The 23,958-nt window shown below is 51.9% G+C and overlaps 3 protein-coding genes across 11 annotated transcripts in view; 1 reads left to right on the forward strand and 2 right to left on the reverse strand.

Annotated features, from left to right (window-relative positions):
* Window positions 1-5,693, forward strand: part of ADAM17 (ADAM metallopeptidase domain 17) — a 52,997-nt gene extending 47,304 nt beyond the window's left edge. For 3 of the 5 annotated variants that reach the window (XM_043604563.1, XM_043604565.1, XM_043604566.1), the window contains 5 exons: window positions 73-203; window positions 767-845; window positions 1,768-1,856; window positions 3,490-3,540; window positions 3,958-5,693. In XM_043604563.1, the coding sequence (XP_043460498.1) occupies window positions 73-203; window positions 767-845; window positions 1,768-1,856; window positions 3,490-3,540; window positions 3,958-4,311 (704 nt within the window). In that variant the 3' untranslated portion in view covers window positions 4,312-5,693. Of the gene's footprint in view, window positions 1-72; window positions 245-485; window positions 846-1,767; window positions 1,857-3,279; window positions 3,399-3,489; window positions 3,541-3,957 lie in introns of those variants that run through there. The other 2 variants (XR_006301125.1, XM_043604564.1) reach the window with 2 other exon arrangements.
* A 103-nt stretch (window positions 5,694-5,796) lies between these two features.
* On the reverse strand, window positions 5,797-19,676 carry IAH1 (isoamyl acetate hydrolyzing esterase 1 (putative)). 2 transcript variants are annotated; one of them, XM_043604572.1, is made up of 6 exons: window positions 19,547-19,676; window positions 17,841-17,893; window positions 12,231-12,379; window positions 9,323-9,484; window positions 7,330-7,451; window positions 5,797-6,132 (listed from the first exon to the last, which is right to left on the reverse strand). In XM_043604572.1, exons 1-6 carry the CDS (start codon window positions 19,616-19,618, stop codon window positions 5,950-5,952), a joined length of 741 nt encoding a protein of 246 aa, XP_043460507.1. In that variant the 5' UTR covers window positions 19,619-19,676; the 3' UTR covers window positions 5,797-5,949. The 2 variants fall into 2 exon arrangements, with proteins under 2 accessions (XP_043460507.1, XP_043460506.1); XM_043604571.1 differs by lacking the exon at window positions 19,547-19,676 and adding an exon at window positions 18,795-19,217.
* Window positions 19,677-22,361: 2,685 nt separating this feature from the next.
* The window catches only part of CPSF3 (cleavage and polyadenylation specific factor 3), a 39,867-nt gene continuing 38,270 nt past the window's right edge, over window positions 22,362-23,958 (reverse strand). For 3 of the 4 annotated variants that reach the window (XM_043604567.1, XM_043604568.1, XM_043604570.1), the window contains one exon: window positions 22,362-22,669. In XM_043604567.1, coding sequence (XP_043460502.1) covers window positions 22,568-22,669 — 102 coding nt within the window. In that variant the 3' untranslated portion in view covers window positions 22,362-22,567. The remainder of the gene's footprint in view (window positions 22,670-23,958) is intronic. The other variant, XR_006301126.1, reaches the window with a different exon arrangement.

A 23,958-nucleotide genomic window follows, 5' to 3' on the forward strand; every position in this document is an offset into this window, starting at 1 on the left:
GGGGCGGGGAGGAGGGAAGGGAGGAGCGCCCTGTCCCTGACCGGACTCCCGCTGTCCCCGGTTCCGTTTCAGAGACTGACAACTCGTGCAAGGTGTGCTGCCGGGACCCCTCGGGCCGGTGCGTGCCCTATGTGGACGCCGAACAAAAGAACTTATTCTTGAGGAAAGGAAAGCCCTGTACGGTGGGATTTTGTGACATGAATGTGAGTGTTTCCTTCTGTTCAGCTTTTTCTGTAACGGTCAGGTGGGCAGTTTTTTTTTTTTTTTAATTTTTTTTTAACGTTTATTTATTTTTGAGACAGGGAGAGACAGAGCATGAACGGGGGAGGGTCACAGAGAGAGGGAGACACAGAATCTGAAACAGGCTCCAGGCTCTGAGCTGTCAGCACAGAGCCTGACGCGGGGCTCGAACTCACAGACCGGGAGATTATGACCTGAGCCGAAGTCGGACGCTTAACCGACTGAGCCACCCAGGTGCCCCTCAGGTGGGCAGTTTTTATATCGCAAAGATTTGCTCTTGCAAACGGAAGGCGTGCCTTTGGCGCCCGCTGTTCGCTCTCCCGCACGTCTGTCTGTCTGTCTGTGGAAGGAGGCAGCCGAGCCCGGGAAACCCAAGCACTCTCTCCGTAGCCAGAGCCCTGAGTCCAGAGACCGGGTGGGACCTGGGGTGGCCTTTTCGGTAAAGTTGGTTGGTTTTAGGTGGTGAGCGTTAATTACTTGGTTTTTTCCTCCACTGATTGTAAAATTGACTCTTTTCCGGTCCTAGGGCAAATGTGAGAAACGAGTCCAGGACGTCATCGAGCGATTCTGGGACTTCATTGACCAGTTGAGCATCAACACTTTTGGTACGTGATTTCCCTGGGTGGTGGTTTGCGTAGAGCTGAGCTGCTTTCAGTTCTAATGATGACCTTAGAAAAGTGTGGTTTCAGATTCATGTGCTCTTGTCTGGCAACAGAAGATGGAAATATTCATAGCTTTTGTCTTATTATTACTACTATTATTATTTTAAATGTTTGAGAGAGTGTGTGCAAGTGGGGGAGGGACAGAGAGAGAAAGGGAGAGAAAGGATCCCAAGCAGACTCCTTGCTGTCAGCGCAGAGCCTCATGTGGGGGGGGCTCCATCTCACGAACCATGAGATCATGGCCTGAGCCGACATCAGTTCAACCAACTGAGCCACCCGGGTGCCTCTCCCAGCTTTTGTCTTGAAACGTATTTGTCAGCTAAGATAAAATGGACTCGCAGGTCTCCCCCTGTGTAGTGTGGATACGCAGATTTCCAGACAAGGAAAGTCAAATATTGGTTTCCTGCTTTCCTAGAAAATGAACACGTGACCGCATGAGCATGGTTCAGTGCCGTGGGTTGTAAATCTGAATCGTGTTTGATGTAATAAGCATCGTTTATTTTACCAGTGGGCCTCAGATGTTGCAGAAGCAGCAGTGTATTCTGTCCCGCAGGGTTCGTCATTCATCGTCCCAAAAATAAAACCCAGAAGGCACCAACTTTGTCCTGTTACGCGTCAGCACGGGTAGTAGTCTCCCATGTGATTAGTCCCTCAGCATCACTCAAGGGACTGTGTGGAGCATCGTGCGGTGTAATCTGTTCTTCTCAATAAGCGTGTCGGGGCTCTGTCTGAAATGACACTTCTCAGCAGCACCACCTGACGAACAGTCTGTGGCATTTGACACAATGATGCTATACTAAGAGCGCTGAATTCTGAGTGTCTAAGGTACTTAATCAGGACATTCACGGTTTTGAATTGTTCACAGGGAAGTTTTTAGCGGACAACATCGTGGGTTCCGTCCTGGTTTTCTCCCTGATATTTTGGATCCCTTTCAGCATTCTTGTCCATTGTGTGGTAAGTCACCGACTTTAGGTAATGAAGCACTTATTACGATTTTGCACAATTCCAAACTTACAACTTTTGGAAAAGGTAGAATTGTTCTTAGCAAGATTCGACCTGACGTTTCCAATGAATTTTTTGCTGTTGTTCCGTAGGAAGGTTTGTTTTGTGAAAATTTTAGCTAATAGTCTTTTTTTTAAGCTAATAGTCTCTTAAAAGAATTATGTTTTTTGTGTATGGATGTTTGTTCTCACGTGTGATTTGAGGACTGTTCTACTCCTGAGCCCGGGGGGACTGTTTAACTGGATTTGTGCAGGACCTCTGACTGAAGCTTTGAAACAAGAGCGTTTCTGCTTTGTTAGACCGGAGCAATCCAAAGGCGGCTCCCTCTACCCTACAGATCCCTGGCCTTAGCGTATAGGGTGTTCAGGCCTCCCATCTAATAAGAGGGAGCAATCCTCATTATTCCCGTTCAAAGCGAGTAACAGCCAACGAGTTGAATTGGGCTTTCTCTAATGAACCCCACGTGATTTATAAACTTGGGGGCTTTAACATTTTTTTTCTTATAAATCACCCACCTTGCTTCTATGGGAAAGTGAGAATTTGTCGGCTGTAGAGATGAGAAAACCCAACCCCGGCTTCCAGACTCGTGCTCTGGAACAAGTCTTGTGCAGTGCCCCCTCCTTTGAGCACCTGGAAAATTCCGGCACAGCTACGTCTCATGAGTCTTTGCTGCCTCTGCTTCCTTACGTGTCTTGCCCGGGCTCTCGCTGAGCAGCTCGTCCCCAGGGACGGTGAGCGTGAGGGTGTGGCGAGGGTCCAGGGAGCAGCTGTGCTAAAGCAAAGCTGTGGTGAAGGTGACGTGGCTGAAGCTTTGACGGGTGGCCGCGACTGCCGCTCTTGCCGTTGCTTTTGCTCGCGGCCAGCCTCCTCTGTTTGCGTCGCAAGCTCCCATTGTGACAGAGGCCCGGCCCTTGGTTTTGGAGCAGAGCCGCGGACGGGAGGATGCCGGTGCCTGGTTCCTGACCACGGAACACGTGACGACAGCTGCGCCGGGAGCCAGGCCTAGATTGTCGGGCTGAGCCTCCTGTCTTGCCCGTCACCGTGTTTCATGTCGGGCAGGGGCTGGGGGCAGGGACAGTACCACGTGTTCACCTTCTGCAGAGAGAGTGATGTGGGGGCTCGAGGCCCAGTCCCTCCGAGCATTTGGGTCACGGTCACCGGGGACAAGGCTGAGGAGAGTGCGCGGGCCTCGGCGGCCTGGGGCGTCTGAGCCGGCGCGGCGCCCTCTGACCCCCGTGGCTGCCCTCGCGTCCCCCCTCGCGTCCCAGGGGTGACGTGGCTCTGACCCCTCAACACGTGGGGAATGGCTTTGGGGGACATCGCTCAGAAAGACCGTACTTAAACATTCCTGGACCGTTTGCTTCGTTAACACCAGTACACTGTCTGCCTCAAGGGAAAGAAACACTTCAGGCTGGTGGCAGAACTCCTAAAGTTTATCTGAGCCGTTCTTCTCCTCTGCTGGACTTGCTGCCACTTTCCACACTCCCGTTCGGAGTGAGTTCTTCGCTTAGGAGGGGCCTGAAGGGAAAGAGCGTGTAACTGGATGTTCCTAAGAGTGACCTCTTCCTGCTCGTTTTCCTTCTAGGATAAGAAACTGGATAAGCAGTACGAGTCGCTGTCTCTGTTCCACCCCAGCGTAAGTACCCACGTGAAAGAAAGTCGCCTTCGGGCGCGTCCTGGGCCCCGCTGTGGCCTCCCGTCAGCCCCACGGCCGCCGCCGGTGCGGGGCCCTGGCGGCGGGAAGGCGGGAGGCTGGGACTTGGGTTAGTTGTGTGGATGGAGGGAAAGCCGAGGCTGCTCTGCCCCGCTCCCGGCCCGGATTTAGCGCCTCGGCAGTGACCTTCCCGTCCTGGGACCCTAGCTTGATAGGGTTATCTGTGAGTTCTCTTTTGGGTCCTCAGAGGCCAGGTTGTCAGGATTTCGGAAGGTGAGGGAGCCTCGCCTCGTGCTTCCCTTAGCGCCAGGGGTCACGGTCCCCGTAGGGTACGGCCGCCTGCCGGGGGAGGTTGGAGCTCCGGGACCCGGAGCCGCCTGTGACTCCCCGTCTCTGCAGAACGTGGAAATGCTAAGCAGCATGGACTCGGCCTCGGTTCGCATCGTCAAGCCCTTCCCCGCGCCCCAGACCCCCGGCCGCCCGCAGCCCCTCCAGGCCGCCCCCGCGCCGCCGCCGCCGGTGCCTACGGCTCCCAAGCTGGACCACCAGCGCATGGACACGATCCAGGAGGACCCCAGCACGGACTCGCACGTGGACGAGGACGGCTTTGAGAAGGACCCCTTCCCCAGCAGCAGCACGGCCGCCAAGTCGTTCGAGGACCTCACGGGCCGGCCCGTCACGAGGAGCGAGAAGGCCTCGTCCCTCAAGCTGCAGCGCCAGAACCGCGTGGGCAGCAAGGAGACGGAGTGCTAGGCCGGGGAGCCGGGCCGGGCCTCAGGCGTGCGGGCTCGTCACACGCGGGACTTGAAGTCGCCGCATCTTTCGGCGAAGATTTGGGAGACCCGAGTGCCTTCACGGCAGACGCCGGTCACGTGTTTGGGCTCCTTCACACGCAATAAATGACGCTCGCGTGCTCGGGCCCTTGTCCTTTGGAAGAGGGAAGGCGAATCTAGCTTATTTTGAGGCTTTCAGGTTTTAGTTTTTTTGGTTTTTAAAATACCCTTCAACCTGTGGTGCAAGAGCAGAAAATACAGCTGGATTAGGTTATGAATATTTACGTTTTTGTAAATTATCTTTTTTATTGATAACAGCACTGATTGAGGACACGCTCAGTTGCTTTTATATACACTGTAATGATCCGCTGACCCCAGGGAGGCATTTAGCAGGCCTTAGTTCTGAGGGCAACGGGAACACAGATTTTATTTTTTGCCTTCAGGTAAAGACAAAGGAGGTAAAAACGGAGTTCTCCGTTGTTTCCAGGACGTGGGTTCTGTTCAGAGGCATCCAGAGCTTGTAGCAGCGGGGAGAGTCACCCCAGTTACTCCTAAACTCGGGGTAATGCTTCTTCAGATTCTGAGGTTGGCGCTTTCTAGAATTAAAACAGTCTAGCTTACAAATGGTAGCCCAATTGAATTTACAGACTCCTGCCCACTGTTTAGGACCCCAATTTGCTGGGCAGTTTTTGTCGTCAAAGCAGGTCGAATACTGTTGCCACGCTGGGAAAATGCTCACCGTTCTAAACTACTTCCAAATGAGGGCACCGTTGCCTCTTGGCAAATCGGTGGCCGAGGGGGCACGTGCGCGAGTCCTCCCCAAACAACAGGTGGTTTTGAGAGGCCAAGGTGCTGGGCAGGTGGGGGACGCTGCCCCTCCCGGGCCTGGCGCTTTCTCCCTACACAGCTGATTCCTAAAAACCCTCTGCAGTGACCTGCGGGTGGGGCATCTGCATTACTTCTGCTTTAGCGCTTCGGGACTGTCTGCGTTTACTTTGTGAAGGATAAACATCATCAAAGTGAATTCTGATTTCCTTAAAATTACAGTTAGGGGGGAAGAAAGCTTTGAAGTACTGAAATGTGCTCAGCAGCCAACACATTCTGACCCAGACGACTTGTAAACTGAGGGCAATTAACCAAACCTGTGACAAATCAAATCTTTTCTTCTAAGGACGTTTATTATGCAGATGCCTGTTACACTAATACTTGAACTCATACCTTGTGGTGTTTGCTGTCTTCTAACTACTTGTGATATATTACACTTTTGGAATCTGCTAGGTGAGTGGGTGTATGTGTGAGAGTGAACAGTTCCCAGCTCAGTGTCAGAAAATCGTTTTTTATAAAATGGACTTTTTAAACAAATTTGTCTTTGCCTTGTTTCCGCTTAGAGTTAATTTTGTAGCTTGTGGCGCTGATGACACCTGCATCAGATGTTACCAGAACACAACACACGTAGGTACAGAGCTTTCGTAAAAATTCTGATGCTTTTATTAATCTTGGTGGCAGATGGTGTTTTTTATTCCAAGGTCATGAGCAAAGGTCTGGTCGCTTATCTCAGGATCTTTGTCCCACTGGCGGCTTCGTCTGTAAGTTAACAGCCAGATTGGGTTTTCTGTGGCTAATGGTCCCCGTCTCCCAGAAGACTTAGTTCGGGTTTGGCTTCTGCTACGTCTCGCCAGTAAGGGAGCAGCAAAGGCAAGGAGGAGACTTTCTTCTCGATCAGAGGCCAAAGGTGGGAGAACAAAAACTCATTTCCCTCCGGGGACAAGTGCAGTCCGTCTGACAGAAAGGACGAGAAGTCCTGCAGGGGAGAGAGTTGGGAGAGCGTGTGGGGGACGTTTCCGGGGCCCCACGAGGAGGTGCAGTTCATCGGGGGGGGGGGGGCAGGGGAGGAGAGGCTGAACGAGTAAATAAGGTACATTCACGTGAACGATAAGAATGACCTGCGCTGTTAGAGGAGCTCGGGGCCCAGGGTGCCCGGCTGCTCCGACTCCCCTAGTCTAGGTATTAAGTCGACGGGTGGGTTATTAGGTGTAAAGAACTTGAACCATCGGGCCCAGAAGAGGGACGGTCCCGTGCTCACGGCCCCCGGGAGCCGCTTCTCCTGGGTGAGCGGTGTCGGCCCCACGCCAAGGCCCCGTCCCTGCCAGAAGCCAGCCGGCCCCACAGGTTCACGGCTCCTCCAGACCACGGCTTCCCGCGGCCTCGGCGCTCCCCTCTGCCAGCTTAGAGCGGGCCTCTCGGGGAAGGCCGCTCCCTCCCTCCCCACCCTCCCCCGTCCTAGAACCCTGGGGGGTTAAATCTCCAAGGACTTCATCAGAGCCCCTCTCAGATGGACACTTAGCCCAGACGAAAGCCAGGACTCTGGCTGCGTCGCTGCCGCCCCGACCCGGGAAGCCACGGGAGGACCAGCACCAGGTCTAGGCACGGCTTTGGAGGGAGGCTGAAGCGCAGGGTTGGCTTCGTGAGGGAAGCGCCGGGCTGCTGGGTCCGTTGGACACAACTGGATGGAAAGCGCCAGCGCCTTCCTCGGGGGCTGGGCTGCTCCGTGGGGACCCGCTTTCGCCGTTTCTGGTTGTAAACGCGCTTTCTGGCTTTAAACAAAACCATGAGAACCACATGGCTCAAAAGACGAATTTCAGCCAACACCACGTCGTTTTGCCTCTTAACGAGTTTAACCTCCTCCCCCACATTCCAAAAGGACTTGCTCTGAATGTCCTTCACTATGAACCACTGATTTCACTCTGTTCCGGGTCCCGCCCGGCTACTCAAGGGGTCCCCAGAGCAGGACGGCAGCTGCTGGGGCCGCGGAGGAACGAGGCCGCGGAGGAACGAGGCCGCGGGCGCCGTCCCGGAGCCTCCGCGCTTCCTCCCCGCAGCGCTCTGGTTTAATTGGGGAAGGGGACAGCTAACGGTCTTACCCGCTCAGAGCCCCACGGAGCGGGGTCACTTCTGCATCATCCTCCCGGCCCCGACAGGACCGAGCAAGCCCCCGTACCTGACCGTCCTTCTGCATCAGGGTCCACAGGTCAAGCACATCAGTCCCACAGTCCCGGGCCACTTGCAAGCAGGCGCCTGCGTATTCACCGACGACCAAGTTCAGGCGATTCAGTTTGCAGCCTATTGAGGAGAGAGAGTGCGGGCGGCAAGTGGCCGCTGTGCAAGTTCTACTGGCCTGGATGCTTCTCCGTCCCCGTAAATAGGCACGTGCTTATGGGCCCGACCTGGGTCCGACCGTGTGAGGGCCGTCCCCGAGCGCTGCTCGCCGCGGCACGGGGACGGGGGAGCGCACCGTCGGTGGTCGCCGCGGAGGCAGGAAAGCCCCGTGGCGGCCACCTCCTTGGCTGGAGTACAGGCCAGAGGCAAAGAGAGTGGGGGCTGGTGGGGAGGGACGGTGGGCCGAGACCCCTGAATTTGTTGTGTCGCGTGAGGCTGCTGTGATACGATGGAAAGATCAGGGTTCGGCCAGAGAAGGGGGGGCTGGAAGGGGCTGCAGAGGTCACTTGGACTGGCTCACGGGTCAGTGACTTTTTTTTGTACATTTGAGAACACGTGCGCGTACACACGCGTGAGCACACACACGAGTGAGCACAGGAGGAGCAGAGGAGAGAATCCCAAGCAGGCACCGCACTGTCAGCGCAGAGCCGGACGTGGGGCTCAAACTCACAACCCGGGAGGTCGTGACCTGAGCCCAAACCAAGAATCGGCCGCTTAAGCGACTGAGGCACCCAGGCGCCCCAGCGGCCTTTCTCCCCAAGGGGCCGGGCAGTAAATATTCCGGGCTGTGCGGGCGTAGGGTCCGTGCCGGTAACTGCTCTGCCCTCTGCCGTAGCTCAGGAGACACGCAGTATGGAAACCTGGGGGCTGGTCTTCGGTAGAACATTCCTGTAGCCAGCGGCTCACAAACCCGACCCACGCCGCCACGTTCTCCGCCGGGACTCGCACGCGGCGCCCGGTCCCGGGTGCTGAGGTTTTCCCTACTCGTTCCCAAAATGTAACTCACTCGGTTCTGTGCCCACCAGGGGGCTGTGAGCTGCAGTCTGAGAAGCAGATGTGGCTCTGACTCGCACACCTCCGCTCGTCCAGGCGCGGCACGAACACGCCTGCTACCTCCCGAGCGATCCCCATCCTACGCGAGGCAGACGCCGTCACGAGGGGAGGCTCCCTGGGGGGCCGCGCTCACCCTCTGGAGCTGACGACAGGGAGCGTCGTCTACCCCCGACCGGGCCCTTCCAACGCCTGATGACAGCGGGCCTGGCCCCATCCTCCGTCTGTCCTCTTCCTCTGGATAAACTTGCCCTCCTTACCTCCTGTGGGGAACTTTCCTGGACCTTTCTGGACGCCAGTACCTTCAACAGAGTGTTTCCGTGCCTGCCACGCCATTCATCACGTGGCTGTCACGTGGCTGCCGGTGTCTGGACGGGACTGTCTCCCTCCCTACTCGACACGCGGGAACCAGGTTCTAGTCACTTCTGTGTCCCGACTTCGTACTTTACGTGCTAAGACGAACGGTCGCAGGGACAGAAGTGGCTCCGTCACAGGTGCCGCGGACGCGCCCTCAGCCGAGCCTTAGTTTGGGGGAAGGAGGGGTCTCGTCGCCGAAGGCCGCAGCCCGGGCGAGGCTGCGTGGAGAAGGGAGCGCGTTGGGCCAGAGGCGGGCAGAGTGGCGGCTGCGGGCAATCGCGGTCACCGGGGTCGCTGGGAGCCTCAGTGCCACGTGGGCCGCCACACAGCTCCGCGGCTGCGCTTGCGGTCTGGCGCCGCCAGGCGGGGGCCGCCCCTCCGCGGGGACAGTCCCTTTTCCGGGCCACCGTTCGCGCCTAGAACCTAATGGCCACTCGGCTAGTTTTGCTTACTCTCTGGTGGCTGAGAACAGAGGCCGAAAGGACTGGGCGGGGAGCCCGGCCCGGCGGCCGCGAAGCAAGGGGCCGCCCGGCTCTGGGCCCCTCGCTCGGTCCGGTGGGAGGACACGGCGCCCGCGGCCCGCTTACCTTGCGCGAGGCACTCCCGCTCCCAGGCCGCCTCGCAGAGCGGGGGCGGCGAGATGAGGACGATCCTGTGCTCCGGGACGTCCACGGACTTGAGGTAGCGCACCATGCCCTTTAAATTCGCCACGTACTCGTCCAGGGGGACGTGCTGCTTGGGGTTCTCATCTGTTCGGGGGGGGGGGGGGAACACGGACACTTCGGCCCCAAACACACGTTTGTCGCAAGGGACAACGAAGACTGACACGAGCTCCCCGATCCGCAAGGCTCAGGACGTCGCCGGGGAGTAGTTCGGACCGCAGACACAAACACGGGGTAGCGGGTGGGGGGAACGGGGTCCCCGCTCTTCGTGGGACAGACCGCAGAGGCTCAGGCTCTGTCCTCTGGTGGCCAGCGGCCTGGGCTGTGGAGGGAGGCCGCCGAGTTCCACCCCTGCTTCCTCGCAGACCGGCCGCCTGCCCTGGGACAGATGCCCGGCTTGCCTGCACCTCGGCCTCCTCACCGGTAAACCGAGGACGATAACCGGGTCTCCCTCACCGTGTGGTTGTGAAAATCGACAAGCACGTAAAGCACTACAGCAGGGGGCCTACCACACAGGAAGCGGCCCGCGCATGACTGCCAGCTGCTGGGGCAGGCACCTGGGTGGCTCAGTGGGTTAAGCATCTTGGCTCTTGATTTTGGCTCAGGTTATGATCTCAGGGCTGACAGTGTGAAGCCTGCTGGGGATCCTCTCGCTTTCTCGCTCTCAAATAAATAAACTTAAAAAAAAAAAAAAAGCTGTTGCTTCTATTATTATAGTCGCAAAGGACTTGTTTTTCCTTTAGAGCACGCGTGCGCACGTACAGAGGGGAGAAGGGCAGAGGGAGAGACCGAATCTTAAGCAGAATCCAGGCTCAGTGTAGGGCCCGGTGCGGCCTCGATCCCACGACCCCGGGATCGTGCGTGACCTGAGCCGAAATCAAGAGTCGGAGGCTCAACTAACTGAGGTGCCCGGGTGCCCCGCAAAGGATGACTTCTAAATGGGCTCGCACATAAGTATCCTAAGACTCACTGCAGGTGCCTTACAAACCACATGTAAGGATAATTACAGGAGCAAAATAAAATCCCTCATGACGCCACCACCCAGAAAACCACTGTTGGCACTCGGAGGTACTTCATTCTAGTCTTTTCCCCGTTGATAGGTGTACTTAAAAAAATAAAAGTAGCATTACACTGAAGATACATAACCATATGGTTCTTTTTTCCACCTAACATTATATCATGGGCATGTCTGTGTCCACGAACAGTCCTCAAAAACGTGTATCTGCTGGGGGACCGAGAGGAAGCTTCTATCTCTGTGCCACCCAGCATTCTATTTTTTTGCTGTTAGAAATACAATTCGCAGAAACGTCTGCACGTACGCCTGGCTGCATTACTGAATTTTTTCTCAGGCTGGATTTCTAGATGCGGGAAGTCCTTCGATGCACGCTGTCAAGTATCTTTCCAGAAAGATCACAAGTTTCCCCAGTGACTGGAAGAGAGGAGTGCCCATCTCACTCCACACTCAGCAGCCATAAGAATCAGTGCTTAAAAACACTTTCCAATCTGAGTCTTTATAATCTTTTGAGGTTATCTCATTTCACAAAGCTACTTTTTTCCTTTGTGATTTCCTCCATTGCTTTTGTGCTTGGAGTTTCTTTGTCCTAATTTCGGTGAGAATTCGCCTTTTTTGGAGTCTCCTTTCTTACAGTTTTTAGTGTAAGATCAAGTGGAGATCTGACTTTTCCAAACAGTGGGCTCACAGGATCCACTAACACCTACGGCTCATTCGTCTTTCTCAAGGCGGCGAGCGTCCCTGCCTGCCCTGCCGCCTCCCCTGAGCTGTCCCCACCGCGTGCCCACAGATAACATTCTTCTGGAAGCGGACTTTCCAGAATACAGGCTGACTTTTCCCCTTCGTGCCGCATAAAGGGTCCTCCTCGCAAGAGCAGGAGGGAGAGCAAGGCCTGCGCCCGCCGGTCTTCCAAAGACAGGGACACGGTGCCACTTCCCAGCACCCAGGACCGAGTCCACGCCCGGGCGGGGGTGCTCCCTGAGCCGCTCGGCCATCAGTGTGACCCACGTGGCAAGGCGGGCCCTCCACCGCTGATTCCACCAACTACTGAGAAAAACATCTGAAATCCAGCACAACACTAATGGACTCAAGAAAACATTTTCGGGGCACCCGGGCACGTCCAACTTCGGCTCGGGTCATGATCTCACAGTTCGTGGGTTCGAGCCCCGCATCAGGCTCTTTGCTGACAGCTCAGAGCCTGGAGCCTGCTTCAGATTCTGTGTCTCCCTCTCTCTCTGCCCCTCCCCTGTTCATGTTCTGTCTGTCTGTCTGTCTCTCTCTCTCTCAAGAATAAATAAACATGAAAAAAACAAACATGGGGCACCTGGGTGGCTCAGTCAGTTGGACGACCAACTTCGGCTCAGGTCATGATCTCACGGTCCGTGAATTCGAGCTCCACATCAGGCTCTGTGCTGACAGCTCAGAGCCTAGAGCCTGTTTCAGATTCTGTGTCTCCCTCTCTCTGAACCTCCCCTGTTCATGCTCTCTCTCTGTCTCAAAAATAAACAAACGTAAAAAAAAAAAAAAAAAGAAAAGAAAAGAAAAAAACAAACACATTTTCAAGTGTTTGAGATCAGGTCTGCCAACAACCCAGGCGGGTAGAAAATAAGTTGGGAACAAAATTCACTGACATTGAAGCCAGAAGAAATATGCTTAATAAACTCTGGGAACTCATTATAAATTTGGCAAAACTCATTGTAAGTTTTCTCTCCCAAAAATCTATTGGGAGAGAAGGACACAGTTGAAAAAAATACAGAAACAAGCTGTCTTCATGTCAGGGCAGGCTAAAAATGAACTAGGAAAACACAAAAATGCCTTTACCTTTCAGCGCACTGTCATTGGCACCGAAGAAAATTGTAACTGCTACTGGGCTGTCCAAACCGGTCCCTTTTTTGATTAATCGTGGAAGGATGATTTTGGCCCACCTGGTATTGTAGCCTGAAAATCCGCGATTCAGAACATCACATTTTCTGAAATGAAGAATTTTTAAACAAAGATGAATTCCACAATCCCACAAAGAACAGTGTCTAGCCCCCTGCAGTGAACCAACAGTGAGGGTGTGCCCTCCCTCCGGGCTGTGGCACCTGCCTATGTCCGGTGGCTTTGATGTGCCTGCACTTTTTTTTTTTAAGTTCGTTTATTTTAAGTAATTCTGTACCCAACATGGGGCTTGAACTCACACCTCTGAGATCACGGGTCACATGTTCTTCCGACAGAGCCAGCCAGGCACCCCCGATGTAATGTCACTTTGAGAAAGACATGCCATCCTTAACAAGATACAGGTAAGTCCGTCACATTCCTCCACAAGAGGGGTTATGAATAATTTTGAGCAAAGGGGCTATAATCTTGTCTGCAGACTCGCTCACGCATGGGCAGTGAGGTCCTTCTAACGTGGAGTTTACAGCAGACGGGTCTCCGTTTGAGCATCTTCAGTAGAGTCACTAAGAAGCTGGAGCTCAAGGGTAATGACGCTTTGGGTAATTTGGGATGTATACAGAGTATTTTTGAGACTTTTACAGAGTATTTTTTAAGAGGCATTTTAGGTCTGCAGCAAAATTGAAAGGAAGGTACAAAGCATTCCCACACACCCCTGCTCCCCACGTGCACAGCCTCCCCGACTACCAACAGCCCCACGAGCGGCACATTTGTTAGATGTGATAAACCTAACACATCATTACCAGTAGCACCCACTGGTTTTGATTCAAGAATTTTAATAAATTACTTAACGGCTGTGCCCCCGGGACTATGTTTATGGATGCTTCAGGTTGTTCATAATAAAAATTGTTTTTAAATGATAAATCTCAGACTTCAGTTCATGGTTAGCAAATTAATGTGGTTGACTTTGGTATAGTTCAAATTCCCACATACGAGCAACTAAGCAGAGATCCCGGGGCACCAGCTAAGAAATTCTGCGCGGCTACGAGGCCAGGCGACAGACGCCAAGCAGCAACAGGAGGGGACCTGGTTTTGACACTACTCTAAAAGCTCTCAACGTTTAGAAATCTCCGGGAAAACAACAAAAAAATTCAGCCCCATTTATTTCTAAGTGTGATTCTTGGTGTTTTTAATGCAGAATGATTACAAAAAGCTGACTAGCCTAGCCATTTTGAAGACTCAGTTTAAAATGGAATACTCTAGAATTTTGACAAGAGGAGTCGGCTTTCCATCTCTCCAATGGTATAGTCACTGTGACACTCCCTAAGGCCGGTGTGGTGTGGCAGTCCAGCACGAAGGGCTGGAATCAGAGCGGTCGGTGCCAGGATCTCGCTGCCTTTGACTAGCACATCAGGCCTTGGCCACTTACTTAATTTCTCTGAGCTTCAGGCTCCCCAACGGTAAGAGATGAACCTAACCCCAACGGTGAGAGCCTACCTAATCTGCAGGCAGTGTGAAAATGAAAAGTAAGGTAGTAGCCAGACACACGTAAGGCGCCCACTAAATGGCAGCTATTATAGACTGAAAAAAAGATCGTCATTAGAAGAAGGCTATGAGCCAGGAGAAAAAGACAAGTGAGGCCCAGGGTTGGAACTGTTAAAGTTCCCCTCCCAAAGGGGAAGGATATCTGAATCCCTCTGGATTGAATAACATAATCAACGGTGCCCAATTTATTCAAAAGGCTACAGAAACTGGAAAATTATGAAAGGTTTTTAGTTAAATTCATGGCTAATAAAAAGTATTTAAGTTCAGATGAAGAGAGAAGAAGAGTTAATTGAAAGATTCCTTGCCAAACATCCAGACTCTAAGATTTCCTTCCAGAAAAATGTAAATCAAGCTGCTTCATAAAACAGGCAGGGGCATATTTTTAAACGCAAACAGCAGAAGCTTTTAAAAACTGAAATCGTGGGGCGCCTGGTAGTTCAGTCGGTTTAAGCACCTGACTTCAGCTCAGGTCATGATCTTACGGTTCGTGGGTTCAGGCCCCATGTCGGGCTCTGCACTGACAGCTTAGAGCCTGGAGCCTGCTTTGGATATTCTTTTTCTCCTCACCAACCCCCCCCCCCCCCCCCCCGCCCTGCCCCACTCTCAAAAACTAAATAAATATTAAAAAAAAAAATGAAAACGGGAAGTTTATTCTAACTCCTTCAAATCCCTCAAACCAAGTATTTTTGTTTAAAGAAATACGGAAATAAGATTGTTTAAAAAAACTGATGAAACTATATCCATAAATTTTAAAAGGATTTAAATAGATTTAAGAATTATTAAAATGATTTTATAGTAAGTATACAAAGATCTTATTTGAAGCTAAAACTTAAAAGATGTCACTATGGAACACAATATATTTTATTAAAAAAATTTTTTAATGTATATTTTGAGAGAGGGTCACAAGGGAGAAAGGGAGGGGGAGGGGGAGGGCAGGGGGGAGGGGGAGGGAGAGAATCCCAAGCAGGTTCCATGCTGTTAGTGCAGAGCCCAACTCGGGGCTCAATCCCAAGAACCACGAGATCGTGACCTGAGCTGAAATCAAGAGTCGGACATTTAACTGACGCCCCCACACTGATATATTTTAGATTTTTCACTCTCCGTGGAGGTCGTGTACACAGGGGCGGTTTTAGGGAGATGCCTCTGAACTTTCAAACCCGGAAACTAGGTGACATTAAACGCGGAATTAGTACACCTGAGACGAATTGAACACTAGGTTAATTAGACTTCAAAAACACCCCAAACCACCGTGAGCGGCTTCAGGGCTGTGCAGACGGCCGAAGCAGACATCAGGAGCCCAGATCGGCAAAGAACACCCCAAGCGGTAACACAGCTGAAGATGAAAGTGTCCCTCAAAGGGGCAGTGGTTTGCTGTGGCTCGGAAGGAAGTCCGTCCTGGCGCAAAAACGGAGGGCGGTGAAGCGGCCGCCGCCTCTGACGCCAGGCAACGCCGACTGCAGCCCCCTGGTCTCTCCCCTCCGTCGCCCGGTGGAAGAACGTGGGCCTAGGACGCCAAGGCCAGTGTCCCCTCCGTCCGGGCCCTGTTGCTCCGCCGTGGCATTTTAGTTTCTAAACGGCTCTCGCGAGTTTGGCTGGGGGGGGGGGGGGGGGGGGGGGGCGGTGGCCGCCAGGAGAGGCAGGCATTCTGGGTGGGGGGAGCCCGGATGGGGAAGGATTCCCAGAGGCGAGGCCTCTTTGGGGTCAGCCAGCAGCGGCTCGGCTCTGGGTCTCAGCAAGAGGCTTCTCGGGGGTTAGAGCCTGGAGGCGCAGCAGACCGCACACTGGCTACAAGTCTGTCTTGTGACTTCTCCCAATTCTGAAAAATAACTAGCTTCTAATGAAGTGGTCTTCTAGCAAGCAGATCTGCAAACTATCAATTCTGCCAGGATTTTAGTACTAAACTTAACCACTTATGAAACATCTGTATGCGGGTAAAACATTTGGAATGCCTTGTTTTCCAGGCCACTTGAATCATTATTTAGCTTTTCAGAAAAGGTTAACAGACCAATTAAACAGTTACTGGACTACTAAACATGAAAGCTGCTATATAAGGAGCACTTCCAAGTTCAAGGCACCTGAGCAAGCACACATTAATGTTTCCCTCCTCCCAACATGACAGCAGGTGCCCTCATCATCTCCGGAGGCTCAGGACCACGGGCTCCGGAGCCTGGACACCTGCCACTTCTTAGCTGTGTGACCTTGTTATTTAACCTCCCCTCCTTATTCTTCTCACCTAGAAAATGGATCGGAGCCTAACTCACTTTGTTTACAGGCTAGTTGTAAAGATTAAATAAGCCAATACACACGAAGCATTAGTTTTTGGCACATAGCATTCAGTAAAACTTAGCTATTATAATCATCCCATTTGACAGAAGGGAAAACTGAGGCATGGCGTGATATTTTCATGTTTTTAGATTAAGTCTAAATAGGGAAAGCATTTGGGAACAGAAAAAGCTAGAAGGTCAATTTTTTCATTTCTAGTGTAGGGGATAAAAAATGGAGAAATTGAAGACATTTTAAAACACATTTGGAAATAACTTAAAACATATTTTCTTGGTGTATTAACCATACTGGTGAAGAAGATTATCAAGTACTGATAAGCTGATAGGACATCTAGCTTATTTCTTCTAAAGGAGGAAAAGACATGGGGTGCCTGGGTGGCTCAGTCGGTTGAGCAGCCGACTTCGGCTCAGGTCACGATCTCGCAGTCCGTGAGTTCGAGCCCCGCATCAGGCTCTGTGCTGACGGCTCAGAGCCTGGAGCCTGTTTCGGATTCTCTGTCTCCCTCTCTCTGACCCTCCCCCATTTATGCTCTGTCTCTCTGTCTCAAAAATAAACGTTAAAAAAAAAAAATTAAAAAAAAAAAATAAAGGAGGAAAAGACAAAACCCCTGATCAGTTTATGGATACTCTACATACTCGGTTTACTGTTTTTAATGTGGAAAATATTTCTACATATTTTTTAATCTCTTGTATTGGGGAAGTGTTTCCCTTTTGATGCCTTCCTTAGCATATGCTTTCATCAAGTCTGGCAAACAAAATACCAAAATCATCGCTATTTCTGATCTATTTTATAAAGAGAATTTGGGAGACAAAAACTTCTCTCCAAAAATGCCTCTAACTTTGGTTTACGAATATATCTTGCTTTCTTTTCAAACTCCTTACTACTCGGGGCCCCTGGGTGGCGCAGCCGGTTAAGCGTCCGACTTCAGCCAGGTCACGATCTCGCGGTCCGTGAGTTCGAGCCCCGCGTCGGGCTCTGGGCTAACGGCTCAGAGCCTGGAGCCTGTTTCCGATTGTGTCTCCCTCTCTCTCTGCCTCTCCCCCGTTCATGCTCTGTCTCTCTCTGTCCCCAAAAAAATAAATAAACGTTGAAAAAAAATTAAAAAAAATAAAAAACTCAATGTAAATATCATTTAAAAAAAAAACCACTCCTTACTACTCATTTAAATCATACCTACTAGAGTAACTGAAAAAGAACTGATCTTCTTCAGATAGTGAATAACTGTGTCTGTTTGAATCCAAACCCAATATATTTTCCACAACTTTTCGGGTTTGATTTCACGTCGGAAAAAACTTTTGCGGAACCCTGAGCGCCTGCCCCTCTTCCTTCTGTCCCCCAACCTTGTATATCTACTAACCAGGAAAGGCTGGCAAAGATTAATAAGGGAGGAATTTACTGTTTGACACTGTGTCATTCACTCTCTTTCTCTTCTGAGTTACAATTACAGTTTTCGATCGATAAGCACTCAAGTATTGGGGCGCCAGGGTGGCTTAGTCGGTTAAGCATCTGACTTTGGCTCAGGTCATGAACTCGCGGTTCTGAGTTTGAGCCCGCATCCCTGCATCAGGCTCTGTGCTGATGGCTCAGAGCCTGGAGCCTGCTTCCGTTTCTGTGTCTCCCTCTCTCTCTGCCCCTCCCCAGCTTGCACTCTGTCTCTCCCTCAAAAATGAATAAACATTAAAAACAATAAATAAGCGCTCAAGTTATTAATCTAAAGACTATTCTCACCTGACCAGCTTGTCAGCCAGTGATGCTCCCCATCCACCCTGCTGGAAAGAAAACTGAAAAGAAAAAAAAAAAAAAAAAAAGGCCATTACTACTTATCAGTGTGATTAGCACATTTTAGTAAAGGGCATTTTGATCAGCAACTCCTTTCGTTCACCCTTTGCACTCCCTGACTTTTTGGCCTTCATCGCTCGCTTTCCATGGAGGTCATTTTAGGGATTACTAGAACGAAGCCTCAGCAGCACTCTGGAAACGAGGGGGAGTGTTCTTCCCTATGGACTGGATTTGAGCCGGTCATCTGCGTTTTACTGAGACCTGATATTAGAGTCATTTTTACTTAGAAAAGCTACTTCAGTTTATGTGTGAGAGAGAAAATCAATTGTACCTCCAGTAAGGAAATGAAGTCCGTGCAGTACTACATTTCCACAATCGAAAGAATAAGGAAGCTAATTCTAGAACTCAGGGGGTGAGCCTTTTTAAAATATACATTCCAGTAAGTTTGGAAAGCTCTTACTGCCCTACTTGCCTAAAAATGGCATCACTTATTGGCACCTACACAGAAAATTGGTTGAGGAAGTCATGTTTGAAGAGAAAAATAAGAACAAAACACCACACACAGGGGTAATTTTTAAAAGTGTGCTTCCGGGGCGCCTGGGTGGTGCAGTCGGTTAAGCGTCCGACTTCAGCCAGGTCACGATCTCGCAGTCCGTGAGTTCGAGCCCCGCGTCGGGCTCTGGGCTGATGGCTCGGAGCCTGGAGCCTGTTTCCGATTCTGTGTCTCCCTCTCTCTCTGCCCCTCCCCCGTTCATGCTCTGTCTCTCTCTATCTCAAAAATAAACGTTAAAAAAATTTTAATTAAAAAAAAAATAAATAAATAAAAGTGTGCTTCCTCCCCGAATATTAAGATATTCGTCCTTAATGTGAGTTGAAATGATCTTGGGTGAGAAGGTGACCTACTGCGTTATTCCTGGGAGACATTTTATTCAAGATCAACTTGCTCCAGCAGAGGAAGCAGAGGTGAACTGGTTCCAGGGGTTTTCTGCACGGAACGGGCTGAACAAACCCGCAGGAAGTGATTCGGCCGCCGCCGTGCTCTCGCAGGTGACCCACCAGTGGAGCTCCGCGTGGGAAAGCAAGCACTGGCCGTGCGGTGAGCCTCTGAAGGAGGCTTCGTGGAAAAGGAGGCGCACGTCCCCGCCTCAACTTGTACCAGGCCTCCCGATTCTCCCTAGGAAACTGACGAAGCGCGGTGAACTCGGCTTTGTCACTCCCAGGGCGTGGCCTGGACGAGTCACTGCACTCCCCCGCACCTGACCTCATCTGGAGGACAGGGTACGCGGAACGGGTGTGCAAGTACTGCGCTGCCCACACCGTCATCCCGAGGCCACGAACAACCCGAGACGGGAACTCTGTCTGCCACGAGGTTCCGAAGGGGCCGGTTAAGACACGACGACCGTGAGGTCGCTGCCGGACGCGGCAGGCATTCCCGAGCAGATCCTGCTCAGGGGCGCTGAGCCTTCGGGGCCGCCTGTGCTGGGGGGAAACGGGGTGCAGGGACGCGGCCTCGAGACGGGAAGATGGGAGCCTGAGAGCTGGGAGAGGAGAGCCAGCGAGGCTGCCAGGCCGGCGCTCTCAGCGGGGACTTCGCCCAGAAGGCGCGACCGTGGACGCCCAAGGGACCGGGCCACACCAGGGCCAAGCGGCGGTACCTGGGTGATGGAATCTCCGAAGAGCAACACCCGAGGCCAGTACAGAGAACCCGCCGCCTCGCACAGCGCCATATTGCCTGCCGGCAGAAGGGCGGGGCGAGGGCGGATATCCGGGCGGGGCGAGCGGGCAGGGGGCGGGGCGACGGGGCCTGGGCGGGGTTCCTCGCGGGAGAGGGGTGGTGGTGGTGGTGGAAGGAGGCGCCTGCGCAGTTCGTCGCCCTCCGGTTATCCGTCGGGGTGGCTGCCCGCCACACCCCTGGGTCCTGGGGCCGCGCTCCTTTGGCGACCGACCAGTCATTGTTAAGACGCGCGGTAGCCGTTGCCCTTAGGACGCTCATTTGTGTCCGTTTCCCAGAGCTCGGCCTCGTGCCTTCACTCCCGGTCCGTTCGTTCATCCCGAGTGTTTCCGGCGCGGAGCGTGAGTCGCCGCCTGCCCTCGGGGCGCCCACCGATCCCCCGGGAGAGGCACCGACCCTCCGGGAGAGGCACCTCCCCGCGCCCTGCCCGGCCCAGAGGGAGCCACCCCGCGCGGCTTCAGGTGTTTCCGCAAATGGCGGGAGTGTGAAGTAGGAACGGTGGGGGTAGGAAGTACTTCCAAGGCACTCAATCATCACACAACCAGCTCTTGTTAAATAAACGTACTCAACCGTTGATCGAAGGTTTTGACCTTAAAGAGAAACTTAACGGCATTTGCTAAAGACAGGAAGGCAGACTATCCAAGGACGAAGATGGGGTTTTGCGGTAGGGGAGAGAAATCAGGAAAGGTGGGCACCCAGAGCCAAGGAGCAGGGTGAAGGGTGGAAGGCTGTAAAATCACTAAAAGGTAGAGTGTTTGCGTAACTGACAAAACCAGATTCTTGTTGCAGGTAGGCCAGGGAGGGAAGATACCAGGCGGGGGGGGGGGGGGGGGGGGGCGGTGTGTGGAATTTGAGCAGATACCCCGGGGGAACAGACCAAGGGTGGGTCTTTTTTTCACTAAACCAACGCAGCAGGATTCTTGCCAGAACTGGTCTGGAGGGGAAACGGATGGAGCCCAAGCTGGGTTCCTATGGAGAAAACTCACAGGAGCTTGACTCCTTTTCTCAGTCCTTACCACCAGAGCCGTGCTACGAAGTGTGACACCCCCCCCCCCCCCCCCCCCCCCCCCCCCCCGGCCCCGTGATAAAAAACGAGCCAGAAGGATGTTTTGAAACAACTGAGCTTAAGGTGAAAACCAGAAGAGCAGAGGGAGCAGTGCGCCATTGAAAAGCAGACATACCGGAGTGCCTTGGTGGCGCTGGGTGAAGTGTGGGACTCAGACTTGGCTCAGTTTGTGAGTTCAAGCCCCGCATCGGGCTCTGCGCTGATGGCACAGAGCTTGCTTGGGATGTCTCTCCCTCTGTCTGCCCCTCCCCAGCTGTGCTCTCTCTCTCTCAAAATAAATAACCTTAAAAAAAAAAGCAGACATACCTTGGTGTGGCCGGGACAGGGTGTCAGACGGGCGAATGGCTTGGAGAGGCAGGCAGGGGGATCAGAGCATGACCAAGTCTTCAGGCCAGGAGTTCCCTGGCTTCAGCTGGATCATCTGTGGAGCTTTAGAAACGTGCTGATAAAGGACGCTCACTTCACTCCAGACCAACTAACTTAACCTCTGACGGCAGGATGCGGGCATCCGTGTGTTTTTACTGCTCCCAGGTGATTCCAATGTGCAGTCAATGTTGAGAACCCGTGGCTGAGTAAGGTGTTTGGACTTAATCTTAGTTACAGTGGAGGCCTGAAGGACTTTCAGCAGGGAAGGCTTGAGAGCAGGTGCGTATCGTAGGAGTCAGCTATGGGGAGAAGGGAGGCTGTGGCAGGGATCAGAGGGGCCAGGATGACAGACAGAGCCACGGGGGAGAGATGACAAAGGCAGGTTCAAGAGCAACTGAGAATCCTGAACTCAGAGTGGTTACCTCAGGGAGAAGGACTAGGAGAAAACACGCACGTTCCCTTTCTACTCTATATACTGTCTTACTGTTTTTAAATCTATCGTAACAAAGTCTTCTATGACACTTCTAAAAGGTGACCCTCCGAGCTTTGGTTTGGGCCAGAGACAAAGTGGGGTACCTTACAGAAGAAATGTATGTCAAGTAAAACTTCCGAGTTTTGCACTGGAGTTTGTCACTACCCTGCTCAATGGCTGTGAGGTCACCAACTGGTGAGGCCACAGGAGGACTAAACAGTGTCGGAGCTTAGTGACTGGTTGGCACGCCTTTCGCTTGACAGCGAGAGTGGCTCTCGCGTTAGACGGTAGGTAAAGGTGGGCGTGCGCACGTTCCCTCCGTAGGGGCGGCCGTCCCGCCCGTGTGGCAGCAGAGACCGGAGACCCCAGGTGACCTGCTCTCTCAGCACACAGCACCCGCCACTCCTGTGTCCAGTGATGTGCCAGTCTGAATTACACGTACTCCAGGAAACCGGTCTAATGATTACACAGAAAGCAATTCAACAACTCACACCTGAATACCCTTGAACTTGAGTCATAAAAATTGTATTCTGAATATCGGAATTGAACGTGCAGGTATTATACAAAGAAAATACCACTGAATCCCAAAAGTCGTCATTTTACAAATGTGTAAATTAAGGAATCTGGCCAGAGTATCAGGAGGGAAGAAACACAAAAGGGGCTTTAGGTGATAATCTCTATGAATTCAAACTCAGAATATGCACATGAAAATACAAACCACTGTGTATTTTCTTTCCTTTTTAAACAGGATAGTAAGGCATTCTCGTTCAGTTGCTATGGGCAGACCTGGAAGGTTTCAGGGGCAGCTGTGCACATGCCTGGAAGCAGAATCAGTAAGCTCTGAAATAACAGTTTATTTGGTAGTTCTGGAATCAGGGACAGAGGAGTTGGTAACTTAGCAGCATTTAAGCTGTTGGAACACAGGCCATTTGACATCACAAGTAAATAGGCTATTCCAGAGAAACTAACGTATTTTATTTTAAGAGAAGTAGAGTCAAGCATTAAAGACAAGCTTTAACATGTCCGCAGACCCGCAGCTCTCAGTGAACTGGCGTGAGGGCCTCGTAGAGTCTCTGCGCGGCCAGCTCCACCATCTCCCGGAGGGACTCATCATCCTCGCTTCCTTCCTCACATTCGACCGTCTGAAAGTGAAAGCACAAACAGGCCTTTCGACGTTAAGTGTCTCCAAGTGCCATATGGAAGAGAAACTACTCCTCTTTAAGAAGAGTCATTTCCGGTGGGGGGGAGGGAGGCCACACGGACTCTCAAGAACCTGAACTGCGACACCGCACGCTGGGGGGCAGGTGCCTGGATGCAGTTTCCCGACAGCACAATGACTGGGTCTCATTAGAGATGTATTTTGGAGAAAAAAAGAATAAACGGACAATCTATGGTGAACTATGTTTACTTCAAAGCCCATATTCTGACCCAGTAAATGATACTACAAGGAAGTTAGTCTTTGTAATACAAATTACTGAGCTCTGGATGTGCTCGTCTGCTCAGCATTTGGAAGCTTTTTTTTTTTCATCATTTGGTATTAAATTTGATTTAGGCTTACAATCTTCTAGTTATTTCTCAGCTACAAAACACTACAAGCTGCTTTATTTATTTTTTTAATGTTTATTTTTTGCGGTGCCTGGGTGGCTCAGTTGGCTGAGTGTCTGACTTCAGCTCAGGTCATGAACTCGTGGTTTGTGAGTCTGAGCCCCGCGTTGCCCCGCGTTGGGCTCTGTGCTGACAGTCTCCCTCTCTGCCCCGCCCCTGCTCGCACTCTCTCTCTTAAAAGAGACCTGGAGTTCTCAGTGAACTCTCTCGTAGAGAGAGAGAGAGAGAGCGCAAGCGGGAGAGGGGTACAGAGAGAGGGAACAGAGGATCCAAAGCGGGCTCTACAGTGACAGCAGTGAGCCCGATGTGGGGCTCAAACTCACGACCTGCGAGATCATGAGCTGAACGGAAGTCAGATGCTCAACTGGACTGAGCCACCCAGGTTTTATACGCTGTTTTAAAATTTTTTTATCATACCATAAATATTGTTCATATCAAAACTTAGTAAAGAAAAAAAATAACACCCTTATTCTATGACGTAATGATAACTACTGTTAGCATTTCAGGGTATAACATTCCAGACTTTTAGCTATACATATATATTTCTTTAAAACCAAATGGGGTAATTTATCATACTTGCTATCTTGTAACCGTTGTTTCCACTCAATAATGCAGGGGGACACCTATGCACATTAGTCACCCATATGGCCATCTTCCTGATGGCCTGTATATATATATACTTCCCGATATATACAGTACTCCATGTATAAGCACACACCATACACATACTCTATTTATTCGGTTATTTTGTTTACTGTCTCCCACTCTAGGGATATTTTGGTCTCTTGCAGTTTTGTTTAAATTATAATCACCGCTAAAATGGAAA

The sequence above is a fragment of the Prionailurus bengalensis genome, chromosome A3 (assembly GCF_016509475.1).
Source record: "Prionailurus bengalensis isolate Pbe53 chromosome A3, Fcat_Pben_1.1_paternal_pri, whole genome shotgun sequence".
Taxonomy (NCBI): Eukaryota; Metazoa; Chordata; class Mammalia; order Carnivora; family Felidae; genus Prionailurus; species Prionailurus bengalensis.

Bases quoted from the DNA above. Each gene is read 5' to 3' on its own strand.
- IAH1 (XM_043604571.1), bottom strand. From the start codon at position 19,214: ATGACGGTGTGGGCAGCGCAGTACTTGCACACCCGTTCCGCGTACCCT. The intron at 12,380-17,840 runs GTGAGAATAGTC...TCTTCATTTCAG, and splicing joins CTGGCTGACAAGCTGGTCAG to AAAATGTGATGTTCTGAATC. The intron at 7,452-9,322 runs GTAAGCGGGCCG...TCTCCTCAATAG, and splicing joins GCGGGAGTGCCTCGCGCAAG to GCTGCAAACTGAATCGCCTG.